The sequence below is a fragment of the Nothobranchius furzeri genome, chromosome 16 (assembly GCF_043380555.1).
Source record: "Nothobranchius furzeri strain GRZ-AD chromosome 16, NfurGRZ-RIMD1, whole genome shotgun sequence".
NCBI lineage: Eukaryota > Metazoa > Chordata > Actinopteri > Cyprinodontiformes > Nothobranchiidae > Nothobranchius > Nothobranchius furzeri.
The window spans coordinates 46,980,365-46,998,269 of NC_091756.1; the positions used below are offsets into that span (position 1 = coordinate 46,980,365).

At 39.9% G+C, this 17,905-nt stretch overlaps 1 protein-coding gene across 1 annotated transcript in view; it reads right to left on the reverse strand.

Annotated features, from left to right (window-relative positions):
• Positions 1–3,735: 3,735 nt before the first annotated feature.
• cox10 (cytochrome c oxidase assembly factor heme A:farnesyltransferase COX10) overlaps positions 3,736–17,905 on the reverse strand; it is a 40,606-nt gene continuing 26,436 nt past the window's right edge. The window contains exons 5-7 of the mRNA XM_015962799.3: positions 12,772–12,842; positions 9,336–9,568; positions 3,736–4,389 (exon numbers count right to left, since the gene is read on the reverse strand). Of these exons, the coding sequence (XP_015818285.3) occupies positions 3,968–4,389; positions 9,336–9,568; positions 12,772–12,842 (726 nt within the window). The 3' untranslated portion in view covers positions 3,736–3,967. The remainder of the gene's footprint in view (positions 4,390–9,335; positions 9,569–12,771; positions 12,843–17,905) is intronic.

The following is a 17,905-nucleotide window of genomic DNA, read 5'->3' on the forward strand; positions in this document are numbered from 1 at the left end:
GTGAGCGGGGCGGGACAGGAGATATCCGGCAATAATGAGGTGTTTTCAGTCATAATTCTGGTTAAAGCTGGAAAGCCGCTGGCGCTGCTTCGGACGCTCCAAGGAGCTTCTCCAGACTCACCACAGGTTTGTCTCAGTCTGGCGCGCGTCGCTGAGCTTATAGAGGGGCGCGCGCCAGACCGACACGGAGAGCAGCCAATAGCGGTATGGGACGTTAGTTTGTTGACAGAAGCTAGCCAATCAGAAGAAACGATGGGCGGAACTGAGCGTGGGATCTTCGGTATGGAAATGAAAAAATGGTGTGTGTGTGTCGGGACTCCTCTGCTGAGAGTTGGGAAAACTTTCTGATTCGGTAATTAAACTTGAGGTTTTTGTCTTCCTCCTGCAGGCGTTTTGTTCTGATGAGTTCAGAAGACCTAAATTCTCCCAGGCCAGCTTATTTCGATGAGTTTCAACTTTCTGTTTTACTCTCCGAAAGACAGATAAACCTCAAAATAAATTGCACTAAAAACGCATTGATTTCGTTATTAAGAGTCTGACGTATCTAATTAGATTTTACAGTCTTAATATTTTAATAGCTGTAAAACTAATTATTTAATTCATATAAGTCTTTGGTAATTCATTTTGTCCTCGAGTAAAATGAAGCAACACATTGCATTTTTTATTCTTATTTACATTATTAATTCCATGTTATCATGTTATTATCAGCCTGTCTATATCCTCCGATCAGCAAATCTGCACAAATTATTTAAAGGCAAGTGCTGCATGTTTAAATTCAAAAGTACATTTATTTTCTTCTTCTGGTCATATTTTAAATAAACCACTCAATTTAAAAATTCCTTTTAATGTTTTTTCTGTTTCATGTGTGATTGTAGAATTAGGGAACCGTTTAAAAAAATCCCTACGTGTACTAATAATTTTTGGTATATTTTACCTGTATATTGGCCATATAGCGTTTTATTTTGAAAATCTATCAAAACAGCTGGTAGAAACACATTAGGTCCTCATTTATTTAACGCAAGTAAGTTGTTTTCAAAGAGATTGTTTTAATATTGTTACTAAAATTTGTACAAAGTTTTTAGGATTTTAAAATTATTAAATCCATTTATTCTGGATTGAATTCACACCTGTGGGTAATTTATAGCTCAGCCCAGACTTTGAGCTTTAAACTAAATGAACAAAGTCAGGAGGTTCAACTGTGATAAAATTAACATATTTAATTTTAAACGACCAATCAGGACAGTTAGATAGTGAAATTTGTTTTGAAGTTGAGTTCTTCAGGGCATTGAATTGAGATAATTGGGTCAAAACAGCTGAAGTGTCTTTTTTAAACGGACTTAAATTCAAAATCATGTTTTTATTTTGTTTCCGATGAACGCATCAATTCATAAAAAGTTTTACTGGAACTGACTAAGAAAAAAAGAAAAAGCATTTTTACCATGAGTTCAGTCACTTTTTGCTCCAATTCTTAGTTTTCATAAGCGTGTGGGTTTTATTTCGAATATTACTTTTACAGAAAATAAAGCCGACCTCAGAATGGAGGCCAGAGGTCATAAGATTTATTTCCCCGTTTGAAACATCCTGCATGGAAACCCGAGCTGATGCCCCGCGTTTCTCTTCTGGACGGAAGTCTGTCGGTGTGGAAATAAAAGTTTGCTTTGCTCAGTCTGTGCAGTTTGCTGCACATTTCACTCTTGGGCTGGTGAAAGCTTCGCCTCGCTCTAAAGCGGTCTGACACGAGGGAACAAACCTTCAGGTTAAAGAGGAATTAACATAATATTCTGACATAAATCTGCAACATAATACACAAAATCAAAGAGATTAGGATTAGGTTGTTTTAACAAACACCTGGCTTTTTCACATTGTTACAAAAATAAAAGGGCCATAATTCTCACAAAATGTCATTTTTTAAGTTGGAAAACCATATTTGTGAGTTTAGTTCTACAGTGATACTTTACAGTCCACACTTCCCCTTAAAACAAATATAAACCAAACACCCAATAAATATGTTATTAAGTGCTCGTCTAAAATAGGGGTTTCTAAAGTTTGGGCAGGTCCCGAATTTTTTTTTTTAAATACTTGATTTAAAAAAAATGATTTTAAATATTTTAAAATAATTTAAAAATCATTGTTAATAGCATGTTTTTGCTATAACTGCAACACAATAATTGTCAGGAAATGATCAGAATGGTGTAATAGTTGTTAACAAATTGAGTGAGTAGTGTTTATATATTGTATTGGTTGCTGTGGGCCAGAGGCTGAAGTTTACTGGTAACACTGATTCAAGCAGATTAAAATTTGACGCACTTTCAATAATACTGTTTTTTTGTTTTGTAAATATTTTAATTCATAAGAGTATTTAAAACGTACGTTTTAACCCTTGTTTCTTGTTGAATTAAGATTTTCGCAGTTAAAATGCTAATACAAAAGCTTCATCTTACCTCCATGAACACGATAAAATAACATTGCAGGAGCTTCACAAAATAAAATGGGAAACCTGACAACAAATAACAAAAAACAAGCAGATCTATCCCACGTTTCCACTAAACTGAGTTTTACGGGACAGATCATTGCTTTAAGGTGGTTAACAACATTCTGTCTCCAGGTCATGTGCGTCCCCCACACAAACTCTATCCGACTGTAACAGCTGGCTCGATGTCTCACCCTCTGATATGAAACGCCGTATCCTGTCAGACACTTTACGACGACATCGAGCCGTTTCGGGTCTCCTGGCCTTGGCTAAATCCTGCACCCCCCGCCTCCCGTTTATGGAGGTAGGATGGCAGCGCAGGGAAAAGGGGGCACTTGTCTTTCTGGGTGCAGTGATAGAAATGTAACCAAATACCAAAACTAGAGGAAAAGGGTGGAAGGGGCACACATGCTGAGTGACAGGTGTAGAGGTGGCCTGCTATAAAGAGCCTCTGATTTAAACTTTAAAGTGAACATTTGTAGTCCGGCTAAAGCTGAAACTTAAATCCGTTTGTTAGTTGCTCACTCTGCTGGCGTCGTAACGAGTCGTTTGGTCTCTGCTGGATTAACAGTGAGGTGCTTGATGACTGTTACACAAACCTCTGCTTTACTGAAACCACTGAAGGAGAAAATAACGACAATCAGTTACGATCTTAATCTGTTTATTCTGGAGATTTGTTTTGCTCTCATGTCCCACAGGGTGTACCTGATCCCTTAAAGCATCGTGAATTCAGACCCGTAAGTGCTTTTCTTTAAAAGCAAGGAGGCTCATTAACCGTCAAGTAACAGGTATCAAGTACAGACATTAGATTTGTCCAATGTTCACATATTTAGAATCAAACAAATCCTGTGATTTAACAACTTTGCATTTTAACAATGCATGTGGCAACCTGCAGGCATGGAGGCTTGTGGCTCATATGCCGGGGGGGGGGAGATTGCACTTTTAGCACATTTGTGAACTCAAACATTTCATCCAAGCAAGCACAGAAAAGAAACAAAAGAAAGTTTGTTAATTTGTCTGTGTTGACTCTAGAAACTTTCTACATGTGGATTATTTCATAAATGAATGCTTTTATTATGCCTCCTGAACTTAAAAGTAACGGAGTTACTACCACATGAACTATGCTTCACAGCTCTAAATATTTTGTTTCATTGATGGATCTGAATCTAAATGTGAAGTTGGTTGTAACGATAAGGGTCTGAAAGAGTAAAAAAAAAAAACATGACACTAGACTCACCAGCTCCAAATGTGCCTGATGAGCCTGATATTTGGTGTGTAAGGCTGCTAAGAGGACATGAAACTGTACAGAATGATTTAACATCAGTCAGGTTTGACGTGGAGAGAAACTGATGAGACCTTCATAAATAAATACAGATTATTTACAGCACACACACGTTTAAAGGACGTTGGTGTTTCCTGTAATTAAGCCACTTGTCCAGCCACACAGATCCTGAAGGACTGCTGTGGGTAACACAAAGGTCTCAGTTAGCCATGATGCTAGTTAACTGGCAGTAAGGGGTTTAAAGGCATCGAGTCCTCTGGCTTTTTGCTGTTCTTCTTGCTGGTGAGCGCCAGCAGCAGCAACATGGGCAGGTGCCACAGGCTGCAGAAGAAGAGCTTACGAGCGCTGCTGCGGTCCCCTTTGTGGTAGAAGTGGAACGCCAGGTAGCTGATGTACAGGTTGATGGGTAAAGAGATGACGGGAAAAATCCAGGTGGTGACGTCCAGCAGAGGCGCCAATGTCGACAGCCCAATCAGACCCAAGCTGTGGCGTAGGGCCACTCGCTTGCACATGGCAGGGTGGGTGACGGACATCATACGGTAGCCACCACGGGAATAGTCTTCCCTCAAGTTCCAGCTAAGAGCGTTGAAGTGGGGGAACTGCCAGCAGTACAGGAAGCCACCCAGCAGTAATGCGCCTAGACAGGAGGAGAGTTAATGACATTTTGAAGTAACGTTAAATATTCAGATAAGAGTTCCAGTAGCTTTTTTAACTTAATCATCATCAGAACAAAAAATATTTTAATTGTAATTCTTTGACAAACTGGAATGAGCAAAAGTCAGTAACAGCACTAAAGTCTTGCTGAAAATCCAAAATGGTTAATCTCCCCCTCTTGCTATTTTTGAGAAATACTAAACAGTTTGGTTCTAAATGTGGTCTTGTTCAGGAAAACTTCCCTCTCTCATCCTCCACTCCTCTATTCCCCTTTTGTGTAATACCTGTAGGCATTTGTTCATTTAGTCGCCATGTTAATTACACTGCTCTAAATAAATAAATAAAGAGAACACATAATGAGGCTCAGTAGTGTGTGTGTGGGCCTCCACATGCGTTTATGATCTCTATAACACCTAGGCTTGCTCCTGATGAGGTGGTGGATGGTCTCCTAGGGATCTCCTCCCAGGCTCTGACTATAGCATCCTCCAACTGCTGGACAGTCTGTGGTGCAAGGTAGCATTGGTGGATGGAGCAAAACATGATGTCCCAGATATACTCAGTTAAATTCAGGTCTGAGGAATGGGCGGGCCAGTCCATGGCATCAATGCCTTTGTCCTGACAGAACTGCTGAGACACTCCATCTACATGAGGTTTAGCATTGTCTGGCATTAGGAGCAACCCACCCAGGGCCAACCGTACCAGCATGTGGTCTCACAAGGGGTTAAGGATCTCATCTTGGTACCTAATGGCAGTCAGGCTACCTGTGGCGAGGACATAGAGGGCTGTGCAGCCCCCTTAAAGAAATGTCACCTCAAACCATAACTGACCCACTGCCAAACAAGTCATGCTGAAGGATGTTGCAGGCAGCAGAACGTTCTCCACAGCGTCTCAAGACTTCATCTGTGAAGAGCACAGAGCACCACTGGTGGATTTGTCGATCTTTGTGTTCTCTGGGAAACGTCTTGCATGGTGTTGGGCTGTATGCATAACCTCCACCAGTGGACATTGGGCCCTCATACCATCCTCATGGAGTCCGTTTCTGACCGTTTGAGCAGACACACGCACATTTGTGGCCTGCTGGAGGTCATTTTGCAGGGTTCTGGCAGTGCTCCTCCTGGCACAAAGGCAGAGGCAGTGGTCGTGGTGATGGGTTGTTGCCCTCCTATGGCCTCCTCCACCTCTCCTGATGAACTGGCCTGTCTCCTGGTAGCTCCTCCATGCTCTGGACACTACGCTGATAGACACAGCAAACCTTCACACCGCAGCTCGCATTGATGTGCCATTCTGGATAAGCTGCACTAGCTGACTCCATCTCATGCTACTACTGGAGTGAAATCACTGGCAGCATTCAAAAGTGACCAAAACAGCCAGGAGGCACAGGAACTGAGAAGTGGTCTGTGGTCACAACCTGCAGAACCACTCCTTTATTGGGGACGTCTTACTAAATGCCTGTAATTTCCACTACTTGTCTACTAAATTTGCACAACAGCATGTGGAATTGATAGCGTTGCTGCTTTATTTCTAGCAGTTTATTTAGTGAGTCATTCAAACATTGCAATGTCATTGGAGAAACTCCTTATCTTATCTGTCACTGTAAACATGTAACATTAAATTGTATGTCTAATGATATGATTTATTTATTTAAACTGAAACTTGTATTTTGTTTGTGTTTTAAATGACTAAATTTGTTTTATTATCAAATCAAGTTTTTTTCCCACAGATTTTAAGCCGTTATGAAACAAACTCAAGGACTCAGTCAGCTGTCATATCAGCTACTGAACACAATAAACGATCCAAGTGTTGCTCAACTGAGCTGAACATTTTCTTTATTTAACACTGCAGTGAATCGCAGGGGTTTACTGCAACGTGGCTGAAGGAGAGCACTAGATGTAAATAAAGCTTTACAGGTGCTGGCCAGTAAATTAGAATATCATCAAAAGGTTGAAAATATTTCAGTAATTCCATTCAAAACGTGAAACTTGTACATTATATTCATGCAATGCACACAGACCAATGTATTTCCGATGTTTATTACGTTTAATTTTGATATTTATAGGTGACAACCAATGAAAACATCAAATCTGGTAGCTCAGAAAATTAGAATATTCTAAAGGCCAATGAAAAAATGTTTGTTTCTCTAATGTTGGCCAACTGAAAAGAATGAACATGAAAAGAATGTGCATGTATAGCACTCAATACTTAGTCGGGGCTCCTTTTGCCTCAATAACTGCAGTAATGCGGCGTGGCATGGACTCGATCAGTCTGTGGCACTGCTCAGGTGTTATGAGAGCCCAGGTTGCTCTGATAGTCGTCTTCAGCTCCTCTGCATTGTTGGGTCTAGCGTATTGCATCCTCCGCTTCACAATACCCCATAGATTTTCTATGGGGTTAAGGTCAGGCGAGTTTGCTGGCCAATCAAGGACAGGGATACCATGGTCCTTGAACCAGGTGCTGGTGGTTTTGGCACTGTGTGCAGGTGCCAAGTCCTGTTGAAAGGTGAAGTCTGCATCCCCATAAAGTTGGTCAGCAGCAGGAAGCATGAAGTGCTCTAAAACTTCCTGGTAGACGGCTGCATTGACCCTGGACCTCAGGAAACAGAGTGGGCCAACACCGGCAGATGACATGGCACCCCACACCATCACTGACGGTGGAAACTTTACACTGGACCTCATGCAACGTGGATTCTGTGCTTCTCCGCTCTTCCTCCAGACTCTGGGTCCTTGATTTCCAAAGGAAATGCAGAACTTGCTTTCATCAGAAAACATAACTTTGGACCACTCAGCATCAGTCCAGTCCTTTTTGTCCTTGGCCCAGGCGAGACGCTTCTTGCGCTGTTTCTTGTTCAAGAGTGGCTTGACACACGGAATGCGACACCTGAATCCCATGTCTTTCATGAGTCTCCTCGTGGTGGTTCTTGAAGCGCTGACTCCAGCTGCAGTCCACTCTTTGTGGATCTCCCCCACATTTTTGAATGGGTTTGTCGTCACAATTCTCTGCAGGGTGCGGTTATCCCTAGAGCTTGTACACTTTTTTCTACCACATTTTTTCCGTCCCTTCGCCTGTCTGTTAATGTGCTTGGACACAGAGCTCTGCGAACAGCCAGCTTCTTTAGCAATCACCTTTTGTGTCTTGCCCTCCTTGTGCAAGGTGTCAATGATTGTCTTTTGGACAGCTGTTAAGTCAGAAGTCTTCCCCATGATTGTGGTGCCTTCAAAACAAGACTGAGGGACCTTTTAAAGGCCTTTGCAGGTGTTTTGAGTAAATCAGCTGATTAGAGTGGCAGCAGGTGTCTTCTATATTCAGCCTTTTCAGAATATTCTAATTTTTTGAGATACCAAATTTGGAGTTTTCATTAGTTGTCACTTATGAATATGAAATTTAAATGTAATGAACATTGGAAATACATTGGTCTGTGTGCATTGCATGAATATAATGTACAAGTTTCACGTTTTGAATGGAATTACTGAAATATTTTCAACCTTTTGATGATATTCTAATTTACTGGCCAGCACCTGTATGTAGTGTGAGATTAGGTCAGTTTAAAAGCAGCAATAAGGCCGATTCACGCAGGAATTAAAACGAAACAGCTTTAGAGTTGCTAAAGAACTTTCATCTATGTCTTTGACCAAAAAATAACATTAAATGTTTTCTAAAACTGAGAATAAAGCACTACGTCATTCAAAACCAGACCAGTGCTCTGTAGCTGGAATAAAACCAATATGATGAAGAAGGAAGGCTGGATCACTCAGGCCAATTAATATCTATTTGATTAAAATAAAAATCATTAATGTTTTTACACTCTAAGGTGTCTTTATCAGAGTTGCACATACTATTTGTTTAAAAATGTCAAAGTGAGTAGAAAGCTATCATTCTTCAACAGTGAAGGGCCTTGATGTAAATCTTAGAGAAGTAAATTTTGTTTTTTAAGATAATAGGAAAAATTGCCAGTGGGTCCTAAAAACACTAACACTTTGTTCAAACTGCATGCAAAAGCGCAACAACTTTGATTTTTGTTCCTCACATGCGGCTCGTATGTGATTTCGTTTTGACAGTCTAACAGCACAGATCCCATTCTTTCAAATCCGATCCAGGTCACTTTTATATTAGGTACTGAATCCAATACGAATCTGATGTATTTGAAAGCGACTTCAGTCTGAACGGTCATAGTATACAAAAAGGAAATAGTGGTTGAACCAATAACGGGGTAAACATTTCTGATTGTAAACAACTACCTCTGCATTGAAATTGCACACACCTGCTGCTATATGTTTTGTATATTATTAGCGATATTTACCTGTTTAATATTATCTTATTGTTAGGGATGTTTTTTGTTTTGTTATTGTTGTGCATCTGCACTTTATGTAAATGTCTACGCATGGGACAGTGTGAAACGTAATTTCAATTCCTTGTATGGCAAGCACATTGGAAGAATTGACAAATAAAGTATTCTATTCTACTCTATTCTATTCTATTCTATTCTACATCACTGACTCAGCAGAGGTGAGCGTTGTGTCTCAATGCCCTTGAGGAGAAGCACTGACAGAACGATTCAGATGTCTGGACATCCTGTCAAGGTTTGGATTTAAAAATACGGGAGAGCACGAAAAGCGATGGAGGCTGCTGGAGCGAAGCAGCCCTCTGGTCTCCGTGAGAGTTATAGTGTGAACAACCATACAAAAAAGAATTGAATGTAATCCAAAAACCAGAATTGAGCAATAAGACTTACAGTGTGAACCTAGCCTAAGGGACACAAGTGGCTTGTAGGTTGCACTTTGTACATCACAGTCTAGACTATTCTAAAAATGCTTATGAGATAAAATAACTTCCAAATGTTTAATTTGATTCAGCCCTAATCGGACTACAGGCCTACATATTTGTGCTACCGTCTAGTAGTTAGTTATACTGCATATTTCTGCAGGTGAGTCATACCTGGCCCCAGGCAGCCTGTGGCAGCAGTCCAGCCCATCACTGGGGGAATTGCTCCGACCACTGCTCCCAGCCAGGTGTTGGTGATGCTGAGTCTTTTCAGCGGTGTGTAGCAACAGCTGTACAGAAAGATGTTCAGAGCACCAAGAAAGCCCGTCAAGGGGTTTACCGCCAGTGTGAGCAGTGTAACCCCAGGAACGCCACAGGCCAGGGCGAATGACACTGCATGTAGAGGACTGATAAGGGAAAGAAAAAGAAGACAGAGAAACAGAAAGGATGGATGAGATACATCAGCAAGATAAATATAGACGAGACAAAAGCATGAAAGACTAGTTCAGTAAAAGAGGTTCAGGCTCAGGGGAAAGCTCATCACTCCCGTGGGAACTAAAGGATGATAAAGTTCTGCAGGCTTGTGCAAACACAAGATAAGACAATGATAACAACAAATTCAGCCCCAACACACACACACACACACACACACACACACACACACACACACACACACACACACACACACACACACACACACACACAGACACACACACGCACATGCATACATACACCAACACACAGATCCACAGGGGCCATAGCTGTAGATGGCGTAATCCCAAAACGGGAGGTTTGGAGGAAACTCATCTGATAAGAGTTTGTCAGGGATAAAAGTAGCCAAGAAAGAAGGGGAGCATGTCCACACATCAGAGATCAAAACTAGCTGATAAAACCACAGCAGCTCAGGCTTTTAGCCGGATGAAGACGATTACTTACTCCTCCTCCCACTTTCCTCATCTTTAACTGAAAGCACTGACGGCAAGGTCTGGTTCAAATTCACCAGGAACTTCTCCAGAAATTAAAGGGCAGAGAGATTGAAATCTTGACCCAATTCAAGCCTTTTCTTCAAAAGCCAAACAAGGCTTTTATTTTGGTGTGGCGGCTGTGCAGTGAGATCAGTGCATTAATGTGATTAGTGGTGTTATGTCTGTTTCTTGTGGGTTGAGGTGGGGCCACGTTGGCTGGCTTTGGCTTGTAGACAATCAGTCTGTGGGTGTGCTCAGTGGGGGTCAGGGAAGGGGGTACGTCACATGGCCTGAAGTGGGTTTACTGTCCAACTTAAAGAACAGAAGCCATCATAAGATCAAGTGGGTGACTGTCTGGTCTGGTTTATAGTAGATTCAAATCTAGAATATCAGAGGGGCAAAGAGGGATTCACTTAAAAATCGCTAATTTGTAGAACTATTGTAAGAAAATCCTGCAAAAAAAACTAAAAACTATTCTACAGAAACAACTTGATACAGCATGGTTTTAGGAGACCAGCCCTAAACAACAGGCAAGTAAAAAATAAGCTAAGTGGAAGTCTTATCAGCATGTTTAGAATCAGAAGAGCTGAACGTCACAATAAAACAGATCAATTATCTTTTGTTCAAATGAACTTTTTCCTCAAACATACAATTTGAAACTGGACCCATTTATTTTAAGCTAAAGACTTGTTTGTTCTGTTATCCAGTGCAACGGTTGTAGATTGAGAGCTCGCTGTTTGTCACAAAAAACAAAGTTTGAGAATTCTATGACATATATTGATGTAAAAGCTAGGTAAAAATGGAAACCTTTAGTGTTTTCATCTTAAAATTACATGTATTGTTTGATGAGCAATGGTTGCGGTCACAAGTTATTTTTATTATGTGGGTCACAGCTACAAAGTCAGGAAATTACTGATTTAGTGCACGGTTATAACTTGACATGAGCACCAAAAAGTCAGATCTATGATCAGGTTTAAAAACTAGATTTGCTATATTTCTTTTCCAGTTATTATTTTTTTACTTATGCAAGTCTAATAACATGGAGAAAGGTGATATTTTTGCAAATATTTTATTATAAGCCCCAAATTTTTCAAAATGTGTAGTTTTTTAAATGTTTTTAATCAGTCCCAGTGCACTATAAAAAAGCTGAACAAAATCAAATCGAATTTGGCTAAATTTAAACAACCAAGCCATTTTAGGGGCTAACAACTTAGCGACGTGACATGTCTCGGAGAAAGCGTAAAAACACGTTGGACGCTTCTTCTGAAGCAGGAAAATAACACCTCTTCTTAAGCAGAGCACGATGTCGCCTCGGCTCGTTCACCCTCTGCCGAGCCGGACTGAGCTCGCTAACATTGACCCAGCACAGCCACTGGGTCGTTGGAGCTGCCCTGTGACTGCCTGATGGAAAACCAGCGGGTTTCATCAGACTCGTAAAGTTTCTTGTTTTTGCTGGGGACCCCCTGTATTTTACCGCTCCCTCCTGCAGTCTTCCCCTATTAACATTTACAATGATTCTGTAAATTCCGTGAATCAATAGAAAAAATCTCCGCCTCTGCCAGCTGCAGTAAATGTAGTTTCCAAATAATAAGAGGTGCATTCATCCGTGTATCTCCTGTGATCCGCATTAGTGATATTCTCAACACCAGAACGGTGAAGCAAAGAAACAGATTCCTGAGTTTGTTAGTAATTTTATTTATTAGGCACATCTAACCTGTTCTATTTTTCTCTGAAATGAGATCAAATCAGTGCTTCTATGGGTTGTCTCCACTCTGCACTAGAAAATTTTACTTTGTTTAGAGACGTGTCATAATCCCCCCCCCAGCCGGCCCCACCGCCACAGCTGGAAAAATTCCTAGGGGAAACACTGATAACTAACCTTTGATTATCACCACTTACTGAAACCTTATTGTTGAGAAGATCACAACAAAACTGAGCACTAAGTGTAGCGGTACAAATGGACAAAGACAGGATGGTCTCCTAGTTCAGCCAAACATGATTTGGTTTAACTTGGAAAGAAGAGTGTGTGTAAAACGTGTCTCCCTGATGGCTTGTTTGACAGAAAGTTAACCGTCCCATGTGCTCTCTGTCTTCTCACACGATTGTATGTGACAGAAGAGAGGGAAGATGGAAGGAAACAAAGACTTAACAACCAGAGCATGTCAATGTGCTCCAGAGACAGAAACATGGCTCCTCTTTTCAGGTTAAAAGCCAGAGAGAAAAGTTTTGTTTACACAGCCAAAATGTTGTTCATGAGCACAAATGTCCACTTTAAACAAAACGTCAATCAGGGATTTTTGTAACTGACAGAAAGAGTGAGTTAAGTTCTTGTTATGAAACTAAAAGGCTGTTTAGTAATGAAGTGACCAAATTTGCCTGCTTTACAAAGACCTCTAAAGTCAACACAATGTTTGCTTTAGTTCTTCATGAGTCAAAGAGAGGTTTAGGGATTTTTCCCTGTAAACACCGAATGTGAGAGATGTCGTTTTTGACAGTGACGCTGTGTGAAGATCACATGTGGTTGGTTATTGCTGCTTTAGCTTCATGTATCAGTGGGCCTGTGTGTGTCTGGCTTTACACCGACAGCTTCGCTATAAAGGGGCAGGTAGAGACAAGGTTTAAAGCAGCAGGAAGGAGAACTGTACCTGATCTGTCCTCTGACGAGCGGACGGTTCTTTGTACGGTTCATGTTGGAGTCAAAGGGGACCTCAAAGTACTGGGGAGACAGAACAAGAACCGAGTCAATGCAGGAGACACTCACACGGAGGATTCCTACGCAATTTAAAATTGTTTTCCATCATTTAAAAAAAAGAACTTATTTGTACCAATGAGATCTCACCATATGTAATGCAACATTAATGGAATATTTGTGTTCTTTTCCATACTTCAATTAAGAAGAAACAAAAAAAAAAAAAAAACTAAAAAGAGTATTAAGCATTAGCGGTCAACCAGTCTGGAACATTAAAATCCAACTTTGTCTCTGGTCTGTGAATGCACCAGTGCTAAGCACCAGTGTTTAACAGAAATAAAGATCATCCACATGGAAGTTTTAGTTTGCAGAATCATAACGTTCATGTTAATGGGGAAATCAAAAAGAAAATGCATCGTATTTTATTGTCAGAAGCAAAAATATGAATCAGCTAACAGTGATCTGAATTAAAAGGTCTTTATTGTTCCATTAATAAATTCATTATGTACAGCATATAAGGGTGCCCAATCCTGGTCCTGGAGGGCCGGTATCCAACATGTTTTTGTTGTTTCTCTGCTCCAACACACTTGATTCAGTGGTTGATTCACATGTTCAGCAGCTCATCTGGCTCTGCAGAAGCCTGATAATCACCTGCTGATTAAAGTCTGGTGTGTTGAATCAGAGAAATATCTAAAAGACACAAGATACCAGCCCTCCAGGACCAGGATCGAGAGCCACTGGGGGTCTTGTTTTGCTGGGGAAACCTTTAACTGATTGATCACTGTTTTTTTAGGCATTTTTACTTAATTTTCTGTTTTAGTTTGTTCTTACTTTATCTTTGCTTGTATTGCTTGTTTGTACTCCACCTGCTCATAGCTGATGCTGTTGCGTTTATTCTGGGGTGCTGTTTTTTTTATCTTTTATGCTGTGCAGTGCTTTGTTTAAAGGCGCTACATAAATAAAGGTATTATTATTTGTTCATTATGACTAAAGGGCCAGGGACTGAACAGGAACAGGTTAGCTGCTCCTGTGTGCTCTTAAGGTTATGCCCCCGATCCACTCTAAAATAATGTCAATCATTCACATAAAGTACATTTGTACTTCATTATCTGAAAGTATCTAATAAGTTGAAAAAACAAAACGTGTTGTTTATGTTGAGTTTTAAAACAGAAATGTCACTATTTTTCTTTTTTAAAATATTGATGTATTGTAATACAGGGAAAGCAACTTGTGAATACAGTGCATGTTAATATAGTAAGCATAACATTTTTAACCTAGTAAGCACATTCACACATAGAATGTATATATATATATATATGAATAAATGGTATGGCGGCAGCTCTTCTGTACTTTCGTTGAGTAAAATTAGCTCACAGCCTGCAGAACGTTGGAGACCCCTGCTCCATTTTAACCTTTGTAAAAGTAAAAATCTGAGTTTTTGTGGACTAAAACTGATTAAAACTAAAAAGAATTTTCATCCAAAAGGCAAAACTAAAATAAAAATGGCTTCTACAAAAACACTGGTATAGGAGCACAAAAATACCACACACATTTAGATGAATACAAACTCGGACACAAATGATTAAGGAGTTCACAAAGTACATTCACTGCTGAGGCAGGCAGCTGCATATATTCATCGGTTTTATTCTTATACAACACCACAGATTAGCTCTGTGGTTTAGCCCATACTGACATTCTTAAAGCTGTATGGGAGGTTTAAAAATGTCTTTAATAACTTCTCAGAAATGTTGACACATATTTTAAAGTTGCACATAAAAATATGCAAAAAAGCCACAACATCCTATTCTGTACTTTTCCCTGCCTGCTCTGCATCAGATGTTAGTCATCTGCATAAAACTAAAACCAATCTCTGAGCTGAACGATCAACCTGCTATCTGAGAGTAAACTAGGTGGAGCTGCAAGGTGGAGGCTGGGAGTCGCTGGTGAAGGTTCGAGTGTTCTGGGACACAACTATGTGAAAAACTACTTTTAACCTTGTTTTATGATCTGCTCTGGAGGAGTATGCTTCAAAGTGCTCCCATGAGAGAGGCAATGTGTGACTAAAACACAAACACATGGGGGTGCTTAAACTCAGGAACCGGATAATCTTTGGATGTGTGTAAATCCACTAATGAAGAAAACAGATAAAGCACTTACACCAGAGATGCATTTCATTTGGATGTGGTGCACATAAATCATAAATGTTATTGATTGGGGGAAAACCCTGGTGGAACGTAGTGGAGCTGACAGGTTTTAAACAACTGTAACAATAAGCTGTGTAGTCAACATTTTTAAAGTTTGGATCTGAGGAAGTGTCTTGGACAGTTTGTAGCAAACAGAAAAAAAGCTAAGGGGCTGTCTTGAGGATAATGTTGTGTAATCACATGGAAAACTCAGATATTCTCTGTTGTCAGGAAGTCTTACATTTGTGAAGAAAAAGGATAAATACCTCTTTCTGAAAACATTTTTAGTGTTTGACATGGAATAAGTTTGCAAAAAAAGAAAAACACATGAAAAAATTCCAAGATTAAAATTTTCCATTTACTGGAAGACAAACAAATCAAAAATCAAATTAAATAATTTAAATTTTGTTTAAGATGACTGTTAACCTTTACTTAAAAAAATGGGGACAAATCCTTTAATATAAAGCCTTAACATTTCCATGAGGAGTATCTGTAATCGAAAAGGTGTAATTAGTACATTTATGCAACTACCTCCACCCCTCTCAAAAAGCCTCAGTGATGTTAAAATAATACAGACTCCTATGTTGTTTCATTAATCCAGAATTTAAAATGAGAAGCAACAGATTATTACCCAACACTCAATTCAAAGATCAAACCAATTTTTTAATCCCATGTAACTCGTTTCTCCAGGGTTAAAATACAAAAATCCAACATTTATCCAAATCTGAGCTGCTGTTATGTAGTTTAATTAGTTTTATTATCAAAGTACCTCACCAGAATTTAAGTATTTAGCTGTTCTTATGTAACTGTAGAGTTTCTGATTGATGTAATATATTAAATCTGAACCAGTTAAAGGAACAGAGCCATTCATGACTACACAAACAAGAGTAATCCTTTTGTATCTGGGTCTAATTATTAAAATGATCCAGCAGTAAGACCCTCACTGCACTCTTTAACTTCAGTTTCTTATTACCTTTGCACGCAGCTTCAGCTGCAGTACTGTCATAGTCTATTGGGTCTGGACTGGACTGAGGCACAGCTGTGTATGTGGCTCTCGGACCCTAAAGCCCAAACAGAGGTGTTAATTCTATTTCCTGGGTCAGGAAATGCGTCAAGAGGTCAGGGGCCACATAAGAAAGAAATGCACTCTGCGGCAGCCGGGTGAACACAGAGCAGAGCTGAGCTGAGCCAGGCCTCAAACAGGCCCCGGGCCAAGCGCCGCAGCTCTGCTCGCATAAAACGGACCCACTTTGTTTCCAATAACATAACTCCTCATAGAAAACAGAAAGAAATGTGTTCTTCAAAGAACTACGAACACACCTGCTCCAGAGGAACACGTTTTGTTGTCTTAGTAAAAATTATTGCAAGTGAATGTCAGTCCCTCTGAGCAGACAGCAGTGCTCAGCGCGCCGTTGCTCTCCACTGGTTTGAGTTCCTCATCTGGTTCACATCAGAGTTTCTCTAACCCATGTCGCTATTTCCGCCCAATGCTGCCATGTGTTACAGTGATGGCAATAAAATAATTGGGCCACTTGTGTTTTGTGTGCTTCTACGGGTGGGTCTAGAACTTGTAATGTCTCAGAGTCAACAGCATTTTAGCTGCTTGAGCCAAGATAAGTTGACTGTGTAATTAACAACTGGAGGTCAAAGAGTATCGATGAGGCATTCAGTGACGCTCGGGCTCAACAAGACTGGCTAAGGCAAGGCGAGGCAGCTTTTTTTTTTTACATGGCACATTTTATACTTGGAGGTAATTAAATGTGCTTTTCAGATAAAAACGCAAAAACATAAAAGCATACAATTTTAAATCAAATTTAAAATACAACAATAAGATTAGATTCAGAGAAACAAGTTAAGACTGAGCAGTTACAGAGAAGAAGGTGCAGCATATGAAACAACCACTCAAACAGATGAATGAATCAAGTTTTCAATTTAAAGGTTGCTAGAGTTGGGGTAGGTCATGCTGAGGTCACGGAGAAACCCGATTCCATTCACGTGTAGTCACTAGGAGGGATAAGCAGTTTTCTCACTAACAATACATCAGACAGAAACTTTGTTCTAGCTATATTATAGTTCGTATGACATAAGGCCCTTTGCATAGGAGTTATAACTCTGTGTGTCCGTGTAAAGTTTGAATTTATTCATTTTAATGTGGTAGGAGTTGGGATCCTGGCAGTACTGTTTTTGGAAGGCATCTTAGTTTTAGTCTGTCTTTATGTCGAAAACGTATTTTAGTCTAAGTCAGCTTTAGTTGACTAAAACTCGAGTGTTTTAGTTGACATAGATTTTTGTTTTGTGTTTTACAAAAAAATAAAAGAGTTAGTCTGAAACAAATTAATTCATGAGTCAGACACGTACTCTGAGCTAGTGGTGCTTTGCAACACTCCCCAGGTGACGTTGAAGTCTGAAGGGAACATGTCCATCAATGCGTGTGTGAAGTATAAATCAGACTTTAGTCACCAATCAGAAACGTTGTTTAAATGGTGGACAACCCTATCCAAAATCCTCACTTTTCTTGCGCCGATTCACAAAATTTTAAAGGACTAGGCAGAAAGAAAATTGTCTTGCAAAAATGCCAACCATGTCCAGAACTCCATCGACACAAGTGTGTTTCCTAACCCACATGAGGACATTGACCGCACTAGCAAATGACTTTAGACATTTTGTAAATTTCCCTACGAATGTCCATTGAGACACAGAGACTCACTTCATCCTCAGAAAAGATAAATGTCTATTATTATTAAAATAATAATAATAATAATAAAATCAGACTTTAGTTTTAACCTGATCTGAATCTGCTTCCTTCCTAATTGTGATGTTGACTAGTGCTTATTTTTAAAATGAGACACCAAGAACAATAAAGACAAACATAACTTGATGTTATAAAAACTTGTATTATTACAAATC